At 35.1% G+C, this 19212-nt stretch overlaps 1 protein-coding gene across 1 annotated transcript in view; it reads left to right on the top strand.

Moving 5' to 3' along the window:
* The window catches only part of cdh22 (cadherin 22), a 210643-nt gene that overhangs the window by 173328 nt on the left and 18103 nt on the right, over positions 1 to 19212 (top strand). Inside the window, exon 10 of the mRNA XM_016457334.1 lies at positions 15222 to 15339. Coding sequence (XP_016312820.1) covers positions 15222 to 15339 — 118 coding nt within the window. The remainder of the gene's footprint in view (positions 1 to 15221; positions 15340 to 19212) is intronic.

The following is a 19212-nucleotide window of genomic DNA, read 5'->3' on the forward strand; positions in this document are numbered from 1 at the left end:
TCTTTCCTATGGGACCGTCACTGGGTTTGTACCTCTTATTTGGAATAGCTGAAGTATCTGACAGTGAATATTTTTTTTGATGTATAGTCATTAATCCCCCCCCCCCCCCCATCGGCGAACAATCTCCTACCTTAAGCCAGGTTTCTGATATGAAGAGGAAATCCAGTTTATTCGTCGTAATAAAGTCATTCAGGATGGAAGTTTTGTTTACTAGCGAACGGGCGTTTATCTGCGCAAGTTGAATTGCTGTTACTTCCTTGATACGAGGCTGCTCACGGTGCAAATAGCGGAGGTTCGTATGATTCGTATGATCCACGCCTCTCCCCCGACAACGTGGTGGAATGATCCTTCGTACCGCTTCAGAAAAGATCGGTTGGATCCATCCACCCGATCCCTCTAAACCACACCGGGAAGCGGCCTGGCATAGCGTAACAATTTGACGCACGGACCTCAGGTTTATTGCTAGAAGCGTTCTAGATTTAACAATGATACCGCCACGGCATCCTCTTTTCCGGCAGCGTTTTTTGCGTGGAGCATCGTATGGTGAACGCCACAGATGGTCGAGAACATTAGCCAACACAGGAGGGGGACAGTGACTTGAGCCCATGTAGTCAATTGCTAGCGCCTCATCCACAGTTGATTTGATGAGTAATAGCTGATACCGATCGTAACTCAAGAGTGAAGCCACTTGTTGAGTTAAAAAAGTTAGCCAACATAACAGCATACAAACACAAACACATAACAACCCAGACCGATGGCGAGCCTCACACATCGGCGCCATCTTGTCTTCTTCCGCCAAACGAATCGGAATGGATAAATAAATATTATTTATAATCAACATTTCAGCTTTTTTATATTTTTTTTATTTAATTATATTTATTACATTTAATTAGATTTATTTTATATTTATGAACTTCTTGTTTATTTTAAATGTTAGCAAATGTTATATATTATTCATAATTAACATTTAATTTAACTTATAGATTTTGTTGATTTTAAATGTTAACAAATGTAAATATGTATAATACAAAAATGTTGATGATAGTTGGTAAAATAAAAAAAATAGATAGACAGACAATATTTGGTAATAATAATAATAATAATAATAATTATTATTATTATTATTCAATATTTTGTATTGATTCACTTGTTGATTTTAAATGTTAACAAATGTTAATATATAATATGCAATTTTGACCATATTTGGTAATGTAAAAATCAACAACAATAATAATAATAATAATAATTAATGATTTCATGTTATTTATTAACATCTTGTTGATTTTGAATGTTAACAAATATTAACATATACTAAAATAAATGAAATTAAAAATCAATTGATTTTGAATGAATTACATGGTCTTACTGAAAGCTAAAAGGTATCATCCATTTCTAGGGCATTAGGTGTTTTTGAGACTACTTTGAGAAAGTTTGAAAGGTTTTGAAATAGAGCTACACTGGCTTTTATGAAGTACAGTACACTAAACATTCATCTGAAGAAAGGATCAAGTAGGTTTTTCACTTCATACTGCCATTGACCATGAAAATCTATAGAATGCTGTTCCATGTAAACAAATTGCATGTAGCATGTAGAATAATTTCTGCTAATCCAGACACTTGACATTGAGCAGGTACAGTACTTCATTTGACTGTGCCATGTCTTTTTATTCAAGATATGATGAGATGCAACCATTAGCATGTGCTTTTCAATGGCGGTAGTCACGGTGTGAGGTAATTGACATATATGCATGATTACGATTATAGAGAACAATGTAAACATGTAAATTAATTAAAGGGGAAATGGGGCTTAAAGAGCTATATTTGTTTGAAATTAGAAAAATTAAATGACAAAATATATTTTGCTCAAAGAACATGATTTTTTATTTATTTTTTGAAGTAATGACATTGTTTTCATGACAATGATGTGCTTTATTACCCCAATTCTTCTCTCTCTGACTGGAATTATTAGAATTAGTTTTTAAGTTTATTTCCTCAAAGCTGTGTTTATTTGTTGATCCGCCGAACATTTTCCTGCCTCTTTTAGAGCGGCCGTGAAACATAAAGAACAACAAAAGGTTTTCTTGCTTTTTGGAGATGTCATGGAAAATTGTGTGCACTCCTCTTTTCTGTGTGTCTTTGCGCTCTTCTTCTCGAGGGCTTCGCTCCACAATAGAGGCACTGAATGAGGACTGTTATTGCTGGATTAAGGATGCTCAGAGATTTTTTTGTTGTACAGAACTAGTAACCTTTGTACTACATTTTTGGCTGTGTGTAAGAATGGCTTTTGTCATCTTCCGTTTTCATCCTTGGAAAAATAAAAGCATGAATGTTGCTTTCTTTTGTAAGTTATTTAACCATTAAATAACCAAGTTCAGTTTGAAAGACTAAAAATATATATTTTGTGTGTCCTGTTAGGTTTTTCTTTTTTGCTGATTTTTTTAAGTACCATTTTATATTTTATTCTCTGTCATTGGTTTAAGCATTGAAACTCAATTTTAATTGTTTCAGTTACGTTTTATGTTAGAAACAAATCTTAAGCAATGAAATTATGCTGCATATAAGCATACAGTAAATGTGATGCACAGGTGAAAAATAGTTGTTCTAGTAATTACATAATTGTGAATAATTAAAGTCACCTGTGAATCATTAAATTAACTACCAGTCTTTTTCTGGATAAAACCCCAGAGATAAAGAATAATTTAACCATGTGAATATGAATGACAGCTGTGAAAATTAAGATTAAAGACCCTTTCAAAGATGTGCAGGTAAAACTACACAGTGCCTTAAGTGTTTAAGGATGTCATATCATACCTAAAAAAAAAGAAATTTGTAATCTTTTTAAAACCATTTATTTTATATTGTATTGTATGTGTGTGTGTATATATGTATTTCACCAGCTAAAAATGGTTTTAAGTCAGTTATTTCTATCTTTTGCTGGAGTGTGTCAGTAGGAAATATCAGTTTGCATTTCCAAACATTAATTTTGCCATTAATTGTAATAATCCAGTGAGATATTTGTGTGACAACAGCCAGTGCTCCACACAGAGATCTGATCTGATCTGATCATCGTCAGTCTGTCTGGAGTAACATGAAGAAACAGAACAAACTGAGACAGACTCAATCCAGAAGAACTGTGGCAACGTCTCCAAGATGCTTCAAGAAACAAAGCTCCCTGAAAAACTATGCACAAGTGCACCGAGGGCAAAAGCTGCTTTAAACGCAAAGGATGCTCACACCAAATGTTGATTTCATTTAGTTAATAGAAGTTAATTGATAAAGAGAACCTATGACATTATTTTTGACAGCATCCTCATTTTACAGCATTTTTACACAAGTGCCTACAACTTTTAACAGTACTGTAGCTTTGCAGGTAGGTTTCTTGAAGCATCTTGAAGATGTTGCCACAGTTCTATATGTATAGTTTTTCTTTTCTTTTTTTTTAAGAAAGAAAAGCTGGTTGATTTCAAATTTCATGTTGACCTTATATGCAAACTGAAATACTCAAAAATGTTCTTGGAAAGCACTAGAACTAAAAGGAAACTTGTGTGAGAAGCCACAGAGTCACCAGCAGTGACTTTTTAAGGGTTACCAAGCAGAATAAAGTAAAAGTCTACTTGAAAGAAGGGAGACACAAAAGAGCATGTTTTTTCTTGTTAGATGAGCCAGAGCCAGAGAGGTTTTTTAGTGGAAACTCAAAGCGATATGGGTGGCGTTCACACCTTAACAATCACCATGCATCCTGTGATGTAGCGTCACGCTGTGTAGCCGCTTTTCATCTGTCCAACTCACTGGACAGAACAAAGACCGAGCTCAACACAATACCAGTATATGCTGAAAAAGATGCCGTTTGAGTCCATAGGAGCTCAGAAGACGTTTCATCTTCCAGCAGGACCGTTTCAGACCAAAGGGCCATGATACCCGCTGTGAAGCACATTTAAGGTGAAAAATCGCAAGCGTCTCGGTCCCCCAAATACAGAGGTAAAGTGCAATCCGGTGACGGCTTATCGTAATAAATTTCTCTCATTAAACGCAGGACTCTTTGGAAGCCCCATGCTGCAGCTTCAGCGATGTAATAGCTTTACGATAACCTGTAGCATGTTTACGTGATTTGTAGTCTGCCTCCCCAGGGTCCCCCATTGCGTTGTGTCGACTAAATTGGCTTAGGTGAGCAAGAGACGCCCGCGGAGGCCAGGAGACGCTGCGGTTTGTGTGTTAAAACTTTATGCACGCTCTGGCTCTGTGATTAATCACTCTGGTGATTGGGCTGGAAATTAGGCCTGTGGAGGAACACGCAATTACACTCGTTTATCTCGCACCTAAGATTGGCGCTTTGTAGGAGATGCACAAAGCTTGGCCTCCACATAAACACTGCATCGGGTGAGACGGTCCTTTTTGGTTGCACGAGAGGGAACCTGTTTATGTTCTTTACATAAGTTGCATTTTGAATAAATCTTGAATAAATCATGATAGCCATTTTTTGCTTTCAACAGGCCGGTTGAGTCAGTGTTGCTCGAAAATTACCTATATAAATTAGTCATAAAATTGCCCCCCAAGAAAGTGTTTGTATTTTTTGCAAACCGGATGATATTCTCTTCATGTGGCCTGTTGTGTGATTCAAAAACTTGCTTGCTTTCACATTTCTCATGACGTTGCACTCTACTGCTAGCCCAATTATCAAGCTTTGTTCGTGTGCCATGCTAGCGTCGCCTTTCTCTGCTCCAGCGCTCGCTAGCGTCACCGCTTGCGTTTCTGATAGAACAACAGTGAAATCAGATTAGCTTAAGCCGCTAAATGCATGGAGTTTGATCCCATTTGAAGGATGACAACACAGCGTATTTGTTTGTGTGTAAAAGGTGAATAAATCAGACGGAGGGAGAGAAAGAGGGCTAGAGACATGAAAAAGGACTTAGCCGATAGCTCATAAGCAGCTTTGGCTCAGGGGGCGCGACTCCCCTTCCAGCGCTGTGACACCGATGTTAGACATGGAAGGAGAAAGCGTTTATGAGCTCATGCGGATTTAAGTGTCAGGTAGATCTGCTGGCCGCGGGATCCACAGGACGCGCTTTTGATTTTATAGTGGGAAAAAGAAGCTAGCGCAAAAAAAAAACCCACACACATTAATATTGTCATATATAATTATTGTCCAAAAATGCATATTACTATTGTGCTATATCTAAAATACCATAGTATTACCATGACATCATGTAAAAAGAACCCCGGAAATATGGTAACACTATGGTGCTTTTTTTCTGTAAGGGCTGTTTTGGAACTATTTCTCTTCACTTACAAGTAGTACCATGCTATTACCATGTTTTAGGAACTTACCATGATACTACCATAGTTTTCTTACACAAAATAGGGTAAATAATGGTAGTGCTTTTTTCTGTAAGTTCTTGTTTTGAACTTTCTCTTCACTTACAAATAATTGCATGGTACTTTTTGGAGACGTACCATAGTACTACCGTGGTTTTCGTTGAAGTACCCCCAAAATATGGTAACGCTATGGTACTTTTTTGGTAAGTGCGGTTTGAACTATTTATCTTCCCTTAAAAATAGTACCATGGTATTACCTTATTTTTTTTAGATCATTTACCATGGTAATTACCATGGTTTTCTTGGAAGTACCCCAAAATATGGTAAAATGATGGTACTTGTTTCTGATAGTTCTTGTTTTGAACCATTTCTCTTCACTTACGAATAATACCATGCTATTACCATGTTTTAGAACACTTACTGTGGTACTACAATGGTTTTCTTGGAAGTACCCCGAAATATGGTAAAATGATGGTACTTTATCCTGTAAATGCTATTTGAACTATTTCTCTTCACTTGCAAATAGCACCATGGTATTACCATGTTTCTTAGAACATGTACAGTACCATGGTTGTACCTTGTTTTGTTTTAAGTACCCCAAACTATGGTAAAATAATGGTAAATTATTTTCGGTAAGGTCTTGTTTTGAACACTTTCTCTTCAGTTACAAATTATACCATGGTACTACCATGTTTTTGGGACATGTACCATTTGTAAATATCCCCAAAATATGGTAGCACTATGGTACTTTTTCTGTAAATGGTATTTGAAATATTTCCCATGACTTAAAAATGGTACCATGGTCCTGCCGTGTTTTATCATGGTTTACTTGGAAGTACCATTTAAAAACTATTTTCCAAGAATACCATGATACTTTCCAAAATGCGATGATAGTACCATGTTTTTTTTTTTTAAAGACATGGTACTTGCTATTGTAAATATAAATACCACAGTGCATTCATTTGATAATTATTCAGTACCATAGTAAGAAAAGTGATGCATCTTCCCACAATTACCTTAGTGGGCTTTTAAAAAGATGCAAATGTACGAAGATACATTTCAAGTTTATCCTTCCAGATTCACGGCGCGTCCCCTTCATGATCTCGTTGATTATCTACACGCCTGACCCTTGTTCAGATTGCCATGTGAAGCGGTATGAGCACGTAACCCTGTGGTATTTGGGCTGATGGGATGAGGAGAGACAGATATCATATAGAGTTGCGTGTGCAGGGAAAGGCCGGGTGGAAAGGCAAATACTAAGACCGGCCCGGGGACGAGAGGCCTGTCAGCTCCACACAGGACATCAAACGCACCGAGTGGCTCTCCGTGACAGATCACGGGTCTGGTCCTCCCGTGGGACAGTCCCGGCTACGTGACTAATGTTTGAAAAGTACACTCTCGCTCCCATGCGCACGCATGCACGCTCAGACGGCCGTGGAGATGGATTGGCTCCCAATCGCATGGTGACACCTGTGTTGAATTCACTCCTACAGATGGGTTATTTCAGCCAAAACTGAAAATTTACCCTCCCTCATTTCATTCAAAGCGCATATGATTTTATATTTCATTACTTCTGTGGAAAATAGCAGGAATTATGTTGCTGAAAGTTTAGGCTCGACCGAAGCTGTGAACTGGGAGTTTTAGGAATCAATTTTTTAAGGTATTATTTGGAAGTAAAAATATAAATCAATCATGTTTTAAATTGACAAACACATAGCTACATTTGCAGTGGTGCTCCATGAGGGCATTTTCAGAGGAGGCTGATGTAAATTGTGAATTGAGGAGTAATTGAAAGGTCACCTTGATAATGAGGGTCATTTATGTGGTAGGAGGGAAATTACATTTATTCTCCCTTTGATTTTTTGGCTGCATTTGGATGGTAGTTAATGGTGCTGTGTCATTTGAATATCCGTTCTGATTGGTCATTCAGTGAGCCTGTTCTGGCATTCATGTAGTGCTTAAAGTGGAAGAAAAAAATACATATTTTAAATTGTTACATACAGTACATCTGAGGTTTGCCTTTCAGTAAGTAAACTATATAGAATGGCAGTAAATCTTTAGTTGAGCTACTTTTTCTCAGCTCGTCGCCTTGTCCTCTCTTGCCTCCTCAAATGGACTGCCACTGAATATTTATAATTGTCCGTTTAATTCGTTTAAAAATATAGTTTAATGTAACAATAAAATAAAATTACTTTCAATGCAAACTTTATTGAATTTATATTGCATAGCTATTTTATTGCACTTTAAAAATACATTTGTTAATTACTACATTTATAATATAATTTATAATTTCTTCTTTCTTTTTTTCAGTTGGCTCTGGGAGGTTTATATAGGGATTCAGTTTTTTTTTTATATATGTATATATTTTATGCAGAATAAATAATTGTAAAACTTTTATTTTATAGGATTTTATAGGCATACAGCTATTTAAATGCATTATAAAAAGACTGATAATAATTGATTACTTCATTTTGTTTTTAAGCGGCACTAAGATTTCTGTACAGTAACTCAAATCAATTTTTTTTATTATTGAAATTGAACTAAAATTAATCAGATTTGCCAACAGTACTTGATAAAAAGAAATGGGAGCGTGTTTAACAAGGTCCCATTTTTTGATCAGTGGTTTTCCATGCAATCATCTGTGATTTAATTATTTTACGGTGATTGCAGTCGCAAAGAGCAATTCCTAGCCAATTCAATATTTTAAATCTGAGCATAACTAGAGTTCTTTATTTACGATGTAATTGTTCATCAGTTGTTGAATATTTTATTAATTTCTTTGACTTTTCCTGTCTGAAAATCACCCGGATATTTCCAGGTTTTCAATGCCCAGATTAATTATCGCCTTCGCTAACTAATTACAGTCAGTTCCTCTCCTCATCACTCCAATGCCAACTCATAGAATGAAAACTCTTTTTCCTTGAACTTCTCGATCCGTCTCAGAGGTCAGCATCCTCCTCCTCCTCCTCCTCTGTGAGCCAGAGGAAGACTTTCAGAGAGGACCTTTGGTCCTGGAAGACTCTGGAGAATGTGCGAGACTTTTGGGAGACTCTTGGCTTCTCACTTTCCGAGCCTCGCGCAGCTTAAAGGGTCATGAGGGGGCTGTTGGATGGAAATTTAATTAGATGATTTTGCTTGAGGGAGCTGTGTTTGCCACTCAATAAACTCCCACACACTGCTTCCCTCTCACAATCTCTCTCTCCTCCACATTATTTTTCTCAGTCTTTCTTTCTCAGAAGTCCCTGTTTCTCTCAGCGTTTTTCCATCCCAATCCTTCACCCCTCAGGCATTAGTTTTGCCCTTCGAAATGGGAAATATCAGATGACCTTTTGTTGTTTCTATCTTTGGCATCACAATTAACATTTGTTAAGAAAACAGTGTTCATTTTTTTTTTTTTTAATATAGTTTGTGTTCTCATTTACCCTTGTTTACTTCATTCTTTTTTTTTCTTTTTACCATCCAAACAACAGCTCATTAAACAAATGAGGGTCACAAAATAGGAAGGATGAGAATCGTTCCAATTAACAGCTCTGGTTGCTTAAAGTCAACATGAAGAATTGACCTTGTTTAATATCTTAATGCATGTTTCTGATTCATCAGTGCATGCTTGTTTTTTATCTTTCATCAACATGTATGTAAAATGTCTCTGCCTTGAATTTACTTGCATTTACTTTGTCGTAAAGAGTTCTGTCCTATGTTTTCGAATCATAATGGTTCTTTTTGAAATTATGATGAAGGGAGACCGAATCAGTGAGTAAATCATTACATTCATTCATAACAGTATGAAACCCATTTGTAAATCACTTTATGCAGTTTGATCGGTCAGATCATGCATGTTCCATTTGGTCATAAATGTGGTCATATAAACAGTATTATTGTAGTATTATTTGAAAACTATTGTAGTATTAATATTTTGAATTAGCTTTTATTTTTTGACATTTTTATGTTTTATTTATTTATTTTTAATAGCTCATTTTAGCTTTAATTTTATTTTCTTTCAGTTTTAGTCATTTTAGTACTTCAACTTAAACTTATTTAATAGCAATTATTTACCAATTAGTTTCTAGGTTTGTTTTGTTAATTTGTGTGTGCGATATTTATATTTTATTTTAGCTTTATTTAAATTAACAAAAAATATTTGAAGTAGTTTTAGTTTAACGTAAGTATTATAGTATTTCCTAATATTTTTAATTAGCTTTTATTTTATATTGTAATTGTAATTTTTACTTTACTTTTATATTATGCGCTTTTGTCATTTTTTATTATTTTCTATGGCTCTATTTACCTTTAATTTATTTTTATTTCAGTTTTAGTTTTAGCTATGTTAATATTTAAACGTAATATTTGACTTTTTTTTTTAGCTTTGTTTTACTTAACTTCAACAACAACAACAATGCTAAATATAAATGGATAGAAATCTGATCTTCTTATATAAGAGATATTGCTAGATATTACAAGTTTGGCATACAAAAGCAAAAAGTTATCGGATTTTTTTTTTCTTGAATGCATCTTGAAAGATGTTTAAACTGGATATTTTCATGATCAGATATCTAGACAATTAGTTAAAAATGCATGAATTGACTAAATACCCCCTTTTTAACTGATTCATAGAAAAAACAACAACATGATAAGAGTTATTTGTTCAGGAGTGGTGAATCAATAAAGGAATATGGTTCAAGAAAGCTTAACAGATCCAAACATCATGAAAATAACTTCATTCCAGCATTTTTAAAGAAAATCAATAAGTACCGTTTCCCAAATCCCAACTTTCCACAGTAGTGAGCAGAATTTCATCGGCGAGCACTAAAGCGATGCTGTGATGAAGGACGTTTGAAAGCAGGCGCTCAGCAGGAGTCCCACAAAACTTCCCTTTCAGTCTGAGAAGAGACCAATAAACAAACATCTTCAAAATATAACATGTGTCCCGTTACCCCCGTCCTCTGTCATGCGGCTGGAGATCTCGTGTTGTGTAACGCTGTTTTTCTGGCCCCCAGACAATGTGAAGAAAGTCACAGGAGTTTGTGTGTGTTGATTAAAGGCTCTTAAATGAGTCTGGCGTCACATTATCAGCCGCAGACAGAAGTGGAGCTCTGCGAATAATGAGGCCGATGGGAAGCACAGGTTAGTGTTTAGTTTAATGCTGCTGTGGATGTAATCAAGCAGAAGCATTATCAGCTGCAAGTACTGCTCGACTTATGAGAAATATGTTTTGGGGATTCAACACCTGCAGTTTTACTCCAGCGTCAACAACATTTGTATTTTCTGGAGTTCTGTCTCATTCTGTAGCTGGTTAACCATTTAGAAAAGACTAAATTAAGTTTGCGTAGATGTCTATGCCGGTCAGTGCTAATTTACATTCTAAGAAAAGTCTGTAAAAATACGGGCCCAAAGTACTGTGTTAATGTGAAAGGGGAAAAAATGGAAAATATACTGGTAATTTTTTTGCCAGGACATTATTATCACCCTAAAACACAATGCAATGAAGTGCAAAACTAAACTAAACTAAACTAAAATAAAAAAATAAAATAAATATGCCCTATTTTTATGGATGGATTATTATTAATGCATATATATATATATATTTATTTATTTATTTATTTATTTTTAGATGTTTACTGTTTAATAAGAAATGTTTAATAACATTTACTGTTAAAAAAATACATTTTTTTTATGTGGAAGTATGGTTGAAGAGTGCTGTAAAATGTTTTCAATTATTATTGTATCTTAATTATTTTGTTAACTAATGTTAACAGAAATGTATTATAAATTGTCATTAATGTTATTTTAAAGAGATGAGTTTTAGCACAACGTTTTTTATCATAGTAAAAGAAAACAAGTGTTTGTTTGTTTGTTTGTTTGTTTGGTTGGACAGGTTGGGATTGGATTGGAAAGTTGAGACAGGGAATGTCATCTAGACATGATCCAGGTTGGACTCCTGCACAGCTTTTACAGAAAATAATTTTTTTAAGATTAAAAATACAGCAGAAGATTGCATGCATGATTGCATTACCCTACATTTACCTTAACTCACCCTGGTAAATATTGGCTAGCCTGCCTGCTGCTCACAGACTGCAGTAACAATACTGTGCACACAGCCATGAATGAATCTTAACACCGCACTCTCTTTCTGTGCCAGAATGTGTTTCCATATGAGCGTGACTGACAGTCTGTGGGCTTTAAACCAGAATCTGAGTAGATATGCAGTCCAGCTCTCACATGAGACTCTTACATCAGCACCTCAGGGCACAAACATGCTGTGCACAGTATACTTAAATAGTATTCGGTAGTAGCAAACATTAGTACTCAAAGATGATAGTTTCCTTGTGTCATTAAACAGATATGTCGCTTTAGTTTAGGAATAGTTCACCCCACAAATTTAGATTCCGTCATCATTTACTTACCCTCATGTCTGCTGTTGTTTGCAGGATCATAAAAGAGACTCTGACATACAAAGAGAGTTTATGGTGTTTATGGCTTTCAAAATAACCATAAAAGTACAGTTCTTTAAAAGTAAAGTCATACAATAGCTTTGTAAAACAGACTGAAATTTAAGCTGAAGTTATTACTTATAATCTCCCTTTTTTGTCAAAAGGAACGTTCACATTTTTAAAATTACATTTGGAAGTGTCACTTAAATGGTATTTATTTATTTATTTGCATTTATATGTATTTATGTATTTATGTCTTTGTCTTTATTTATTTGTGTGATGTATTTATTTGCATGCATATTTATTTATAGGTTTTTTTGGCTTAGATTTTTTTTTTTAATGCATCTTGGAAGGCATTTAAACTGGATTTGATCATGATAAGATAATCTATCTGTTAAACAAAAAAAAAAGACTTAATTATAAATATCCCCTTTTTGGTCTGATTCTTACAAAAGAACCAGTTCAAAAGAGTCATTTGTGGTGAATCAATGAAGGAATATGGATCAAGATGTCTTAACAGATCCAAACATCATGAAAATAACTTCATTCCAGCATTTTCAAAGAAAATCAATAATATACATATTAATTTATGTGCATGTTTATTGATTTATTTATTAAAAGCAATGCACATCACTTGATAAAATCGTTTGCCAAATGCATAAATGTAAATGTAATATATTGATGCCAAATTTCATGGTTTCCATGCTGCAATAGAACCAGTTCAAAAGAGTCATTTGTGGTGAATCAATTAAGGAATATGGATCAAGATGTCTTAACAGATCCAACCATCATGAAAATAACTTCATTCCAGCATTTTCAAAGAAAATCAATAATATACATATTAATTTATGTGCATGTTTATTGATTTATTTATTAAAAGCAATGCACATCACTTGATAAAATCGTTTGCCAAATGCATAAATGTAAATGTAATATATTGATGCCAAATTTCATGGTTTCCATGCTGCAATAGAATAGAATAGAATAGAATAGAATTTTGTTGTCATTGTTTAAAAATATCTCTCTAGGCTTGGTAATGTCAAAAAACAACATTTCTGTGAAATTTGACTGCTGTCGATCTATCGTTGCACTTCAGAAGACTTGGAATATAGTGCATGAGTCATATGGACTTCTTTTAAAACGAAAAAGTGTACAGGTTTGAACTGACACGATGTGAACAGAATGCTCATTTCTGTGCGAACTATTTCTTGAAAGGCTGCGGCGGTGAATGTTGGGTTTCTCCTCGCGGGAGCGGCGCGGTGGAGTCAAAGCGGAGCCCGTCAAACGAGCGCGTCCTGGAGGACTGAGGCTTAAACACAAGCACTTTGCCTCTCCTGGAAACTCCAGCTTTAATCATTTTGAAGGGGAAACATCAGTGTTAGTGTGGGGTCTCCTTTGAGTATACAGCTGTGCCTTACAAGCATTTGTCCTTGCTTTCACTTTCCCGGTGTGTGCGCGTCTTTCCTTTTCATTTTCCAATCCGAGCAAGCGCAAGTGTTCCTCGCTGACTTTAGGGCACAGGAAAGACTTTGCAGAAAGAATTTTAATTTAGGTTTTTTCCCCTCTCTCCTCTAATTACACTTGGATTTTTTATCACCTCCCTAAAAATTGACATAAACGCCGTGCGAGGCTTTTGATGAGCGTGTAATGAGAAATGAGCAATGAGAGAACATGGGAATTTTGGCGGGATTGTCTGAAGAGCCGCCCACTCCCTCTCCACCGCTCCTCTGTTCCTCCCACCCTCCTAAACACTTCCATCTGTTGTCTCACAATCCGGCTAATGTAGTGACTGGGCCCGATGCCGCTCACAAGTACACCCACTCTCACTGCCACAACAACTTCTCCGCCTCGCGCTTCTGATTTATCACAGAGACTGTAATTCCGAGAGAGCTCCGTGTAGTTTTAGCATAATATGACAAAAAATACAGTTTTTTTGGAAGAAAGGAGGTCCACAGCGGTCATTTATAGTGTGCTTTCTGAATGCAAAGTGCTCTGGCTTCACAGTGCAGTATATTCGCTTTTTGCATAAGTTGTAATATTTAACCTGTACAAAGCAGTGCAAAATGATGTGCTGCATGTGAATCCGTTAAATGTAATGGTACAACAGTAATATTGAGCATTTAAAAATGATTCTTGATTATAATTTACAAATATGCATTGTTAGTTCATGCACCAGCTAATGTCAAAATATAAATGTACTGTTAAAAAGGATTTATATGCATAGAAGTGAATATTAATCAAGATTATTAATAAAGGAAAATAAATGAAAGCACTGTATAAAACAAAAAAAAAACGGTTGGTGTGTGTGTAGTTTTATAATATTTGTTTTGAATATTTTTTGTTTTCTTTTTCATTTTAGGTGGTTTAATTTTAGTTTTAGTTTTTATTATTTATTTATTTTTGTGTATGTACACAAATGAGAATGAGAAATTATGCCTGCGCGACTAAAGTTGTATTTTATTTTATTTTATTTTTCAGTAAATGCTTATTTTAATTCAAGTAATGAAAATGTTTTAGTTTTAATTAAAATTACCCATATATATTAGGGCTGTCAAACGATTAATCGTGATTAATCACATCCAAAATAAACGTTTTTGTTTACATAATATATGTATGCGTGCTGTGTTTATTTATTATGTACATATAAATACACACATATATTTTGAAAATATTTATATGTATATACATATACAACTGTTGAATATATAGAATATAGAACTCTTCATTTGTCCGTCAAGGAAATTTATTAATTAATTAATTTATATTATTCTAGAGATATATTTAACCGTTGTGCAAAATGTTATGCAGCAGGTTGACTAGTAGTTTAGTTATGCGATTAGTCTGGTTTTTAATGCATCTATGTAACATTTTGACAGCAACTTTGTACAGTAACCTGTAATGCCCAATATTTGAAACCTTCTGAATTACCTAAAAGTGAAAGTCCTGTGAACTCCGAGTGTTTTGCATTCATGAAGCACATTCAAAAATTAACCGTACTGGAGCTAAAGATATCTGAGAGGATCTGAGTGCATTTAGAGAGTCACATACAAGCCAGAATTACTGCAAAGTGCTGTTAAGCTTATCAGATGTTGGCCAGAGGCTGACATGAACTCTTGCGAGGGCAACATGACTTGTGTTTGCACCGCTGTGACAACAGCAGCTGCATGAACCTGGAAATGCAGATATGCGCGCTTTGGTTTGTCAGCCTCACCATCTCAGCAGTGGACCTTCTCTAGACTCGCACACTGTTTGACTTGCCAGAAGTGAGTCATTTACATAAGGTAAATATTGACTTGTCGGCTACTTTTCTGGCTGAATAGTCGACTAGTAAATATGAATAGTCATGCAGTCTGGCAGAAGTTCCTTCAGTGTGACATTTTTTTCAGCTGTTTTCTGGTTGAAGGTAGTAGCACGTTCTCTGATTAGGACGGTGGAGACACTGAGGTTTAACCTCTTTCTGTCTTTCTGTCTCCTCTCCAGCTCATTCACACCATCAGTGTGGTGGACAGAGACGAACCGCAGTCTGGACATCGATTCTATTTCACACTGGCACCCGAGGCCTCCAACAACCGTCATTTTACACTATGGGACATCAAGGGTGAGAGACTGGATATTTGATCTTTTTATTATACATTTTGGATGCACTGGAAAGTTTTCTTTTACATGCATGAATATTGCATTTATCATAAGTTTTGGCATATGTCTATCTATATCTCGTTTTGGAATATTGTGAAATAATGCAATTTTAAATAATTGTTTTTTAAATATATTGTAAATTGTAATTTATTCCTGTGATGCGCAGCTGAATTTTCAGCATCATTCCTCCAGTCTTCAGTGTCACATGATCTTCGGAAATCGTTCTAATATGCTGATCTGCTGCCCAATTATTATCAATTATCATAGGTGCTCAGTTATTATTAATGGTTTTTATTATTTTCAATGTTGAACAGTTTTTGCTGCTTAATATTTCTTGGACATTGTTTATTCAGGATTCTAGAAAAGTTCAAAACAACAGCATTTATTTAAAATATAAATTTTTTTTGTAACATTATAAATGTCTTTATTGTCACTTTTGGTCAATTTAATGCATCCTTGCTGAATAAAAGTATTAATTTCTTATTTGCATAAAAATATGACGACTGTTTTCACCACTGAAAATAATCAGAAATGTTTCTTGAGCAGCAAATCAGCTTCCTGAAGGATCATGTGACACTGAAGACTGGAGTAGTGATGCTGAAAATTCAGCTGCGGATCACTGGAATAAATGATATTCTACAATATATTCACATCGAAAACACTTATTTTATATTAAAATAATATATCACAATTTTTGATGTACTTTTGATCAAATAAGCGCAGCCTTGGTGAGCAGAAGAGACTTCTTTAATAAAAAATAAATAAATAAAAAAATCCTTACTTTTGGCCAGTGGTATCAATTGCATTTGGGCAAAACAGGTGCCACATACTGTAGCAGGGAATGGCTGTCCAGTCACTTTTAAAGGTAAAATCAGGAAAAAATGCTGTTGTTTGACTCGGAGTATTAAAGCGGCATTTGTACTCTGGTCCCTGTTGGTTTTTGCGAACACATTTCACCTTTGACTCGTGTGTCATGATGACCACGGCTCAGCTCTGCGGCTCCTGCAAAGACAGAATCAATACGAGAGGAAAAGTCTCTCCCTTAATCCTCTGGTGTGGGACACGTCTGGAGCGTCCATCCATCTTCAGGACAAATAGACGCGTCAGGTCTGTGTGTGTGGTTAGAAAGAACTTCAAAAATCCCTCGACCAGAGAGTTTCCACAAAGCGTAATATATAATAATATATTACATAATAGTAATCAATGCAATTAACAAAAGCAAATATATAACGAATAAATAAATAATATTACATTAAATAAATATTAAATTTTTAATGAATTATAAAATTGTAATCATATTAATTGTAATAGTAATCAATAATATATATATATATACACACAAACAGTTAGGTCCATATATATTTGGACACAGGCACAATTTTTATGATTGTATATATATAATCTCATTACGACTGTTTTCACCACTGAAAATAATCAGAAATGTTTCTTGAGCAGCAAATCAGCTTCCTGAAGGATCATGTGACACTGAAGACTGGAGTAGTGATGCTGAAAATTCAGCTGCGGATCACTGGAATAAATGATATTCTACAATATATTCACATCGAAAACACTTATTTTATATAAAAATAATATATCACAATTTTTGATGTACTTTTGATCAAATAAGCGCAGCCTTGGTGAGCAGAAGAGACTTCTTTAATAAAAAAAAAATAAATAAAAAAATCCTTACTTTTGGCCAGTGGTATCAATTGCATTTGGGCAAAACAGGTGCCACATACTGTAGCAGGGAATGGCTGTCCAGTCACTTTTAAAGGTAAAATCAGGAAAAAATGCTGTTGTTTGACTCGGAGTATTAAAGCGGCATTTGTACTCTGGTCCCTGTTGGTTTTTGCGAACACATTTCACCTTTGACTCGTGTGTCATGATGACCACGGCTCAGCTCTGCGGCTCCTGCAAAGACAGAATCAATACGAGAGGAAAAGTCTCTCCCTTAATCCTCTGGTGTGGGACACGTCTGGAGCGTCCATCCATCTTCAGGACAAATAGACACGTCAGGTCTGTGTGTGTGGTTAGAAAGAACTTCAAAAATCCCTCGACCAGAGAGTTTCCACAAAGCGTTCTTACGCTATCTTTGAGTGAACTTCCCCAAGCGCCAAGCGGACACCTTATCTCCCTTCTGTTAAGGATAATCAGATGGATAGAGTTCCTCCAGGCTCTTTCTGTGTATGATGGGCCGCTCGGCTGTCTCTGACCCGCACGAGGTGTCATAAAAGTACGAGCCAAGTTTATCTGCTCTGGCGAAAAGACCAATATGAGCAGAAAATACTCTTTTTAGTCTAAGTCTGACTTGACAAATGCAATCTTTCATGAACGCTCCCGAGAGGTAGGCCACGCTGTCACTTTTATAACATCACCTTCTGTTGCAGCATCTGGTGTTTGTGTTCAGAAACAGAGAATGAGGGGTATTTAATATTTCTGTCCAATTCATATGCATGGGTTTTCTGTTGTGTACTGAGAATTCTTTTATCAATTTTTGCTTGGATTATTTTGGGTCTTATAATGATTATTTAAAACCCCAGTATTGGAGCTTTGTGTTTTTTAGTCCATATCAAAAGTATATAAACGTTTCACAGAGAAACACATTAAAAAACTCAAATTACATTACACATAAAATTACAAAATTACATATGACATAAAAAAAAACATTAACTATGAGTTTTCATTTTAACTGCTTTACTAATGAGGTTTTACATATAAATAATAAATATGACAAATTAAAATTGATTTAAAATTAAATATTAACGTTATGTATATTGATTAGGGAATATATACATATTAGGACTGTCAAATTGATTAATCACGATTAATTACAAATTGTAATAGTAATCAATAATATATATATATATACACACAAACAGTTAGGTCCATATATATTTGGACACAGGCACAATTTTTATGATTGTATATATATAATCTCATTCATTGTACTAATACTAAATACATTTTATTTATTAGTTTATTTAAAAAAAAAAAAACATTTTAAATTACAATTAACATTTATTTCACGTAATTTATTAGTATGCATAATTTATTATTATTATTGTATAATTACATATTACATAATTTATTTTAAATAATTAATGTGAGCTTAAAAACAGTGTTACCACTTCATGCTGAGAAATATAATGTAGCAATTCAGCATTGAGCATTCAGACACAGTATAATAAATAAGGTATACTAGAAGACAGTATTCTTGCAGAATGTCCCTACAATGCCATCCAGGTAGGGAGTGTGCTGGCATTATTGATGTGAATCCATCTGCAAATAATCGGCCGTTTTCTCCTTCAGTGTAGTTTTTCATTTCAGTTTTGCTTTGTCAGTCTTATATCTGTTGTGTCCCGTCAGGCCGAGCGGGATTGTGTTATTGCCGGGCTCTTTAGAGATGTGTGTAAGTTGATGTGACGCATGGGCAAATCCAGACTGATCTGACAGGAAGGAAATGTCAGCGGTGGAGAGCCAGGCAAATGTCAGCTGAGCACGTGAGGACGAGGGCCACACAAACACACACACATACCCAAACACATACATGCATGCTTGAGCAGAGACACACACACACACACACACACACACACACACAGACCGGATCAACTAGAGCTGGTAGAAATGATAACTAAAACACTTTGCAAACAAAAAGTGTGTCATTATATGTAAATTAAAAGAGTGAATCTGATGAAGAAATGTACAGGTCAAATTTCACCGCTATATCAAAAGAAAAAATGACAAAAAAGTGTAATAGTGGCTAAAATGTGTTAAATACATTAATGGAAGTGAAGACCAAGCACAAACAGTTATTTGTGAAAAATAATATAATATT

The sequence above is a fragment of the Sinocyclocheilus anshuiensis genome, unplaced genomic scaffold (genome assembly GCF_001515605.1).
Source record: "Sinocyclocheilus anshuiensis isolate Anshui unplaced genomic scaffold, SAMN03320099.WGS_v1.1 scaffold447, whole genome shotgun sequence".
Taxonomy (NCBI): domain Eukaryota; kingdom Metazoa; phylum Chordata; class Actinopteri; order Cypriniformes; family Cyprinidae; genus Sinocyclocheilus; species Sinocyclocheilus anshuiensis.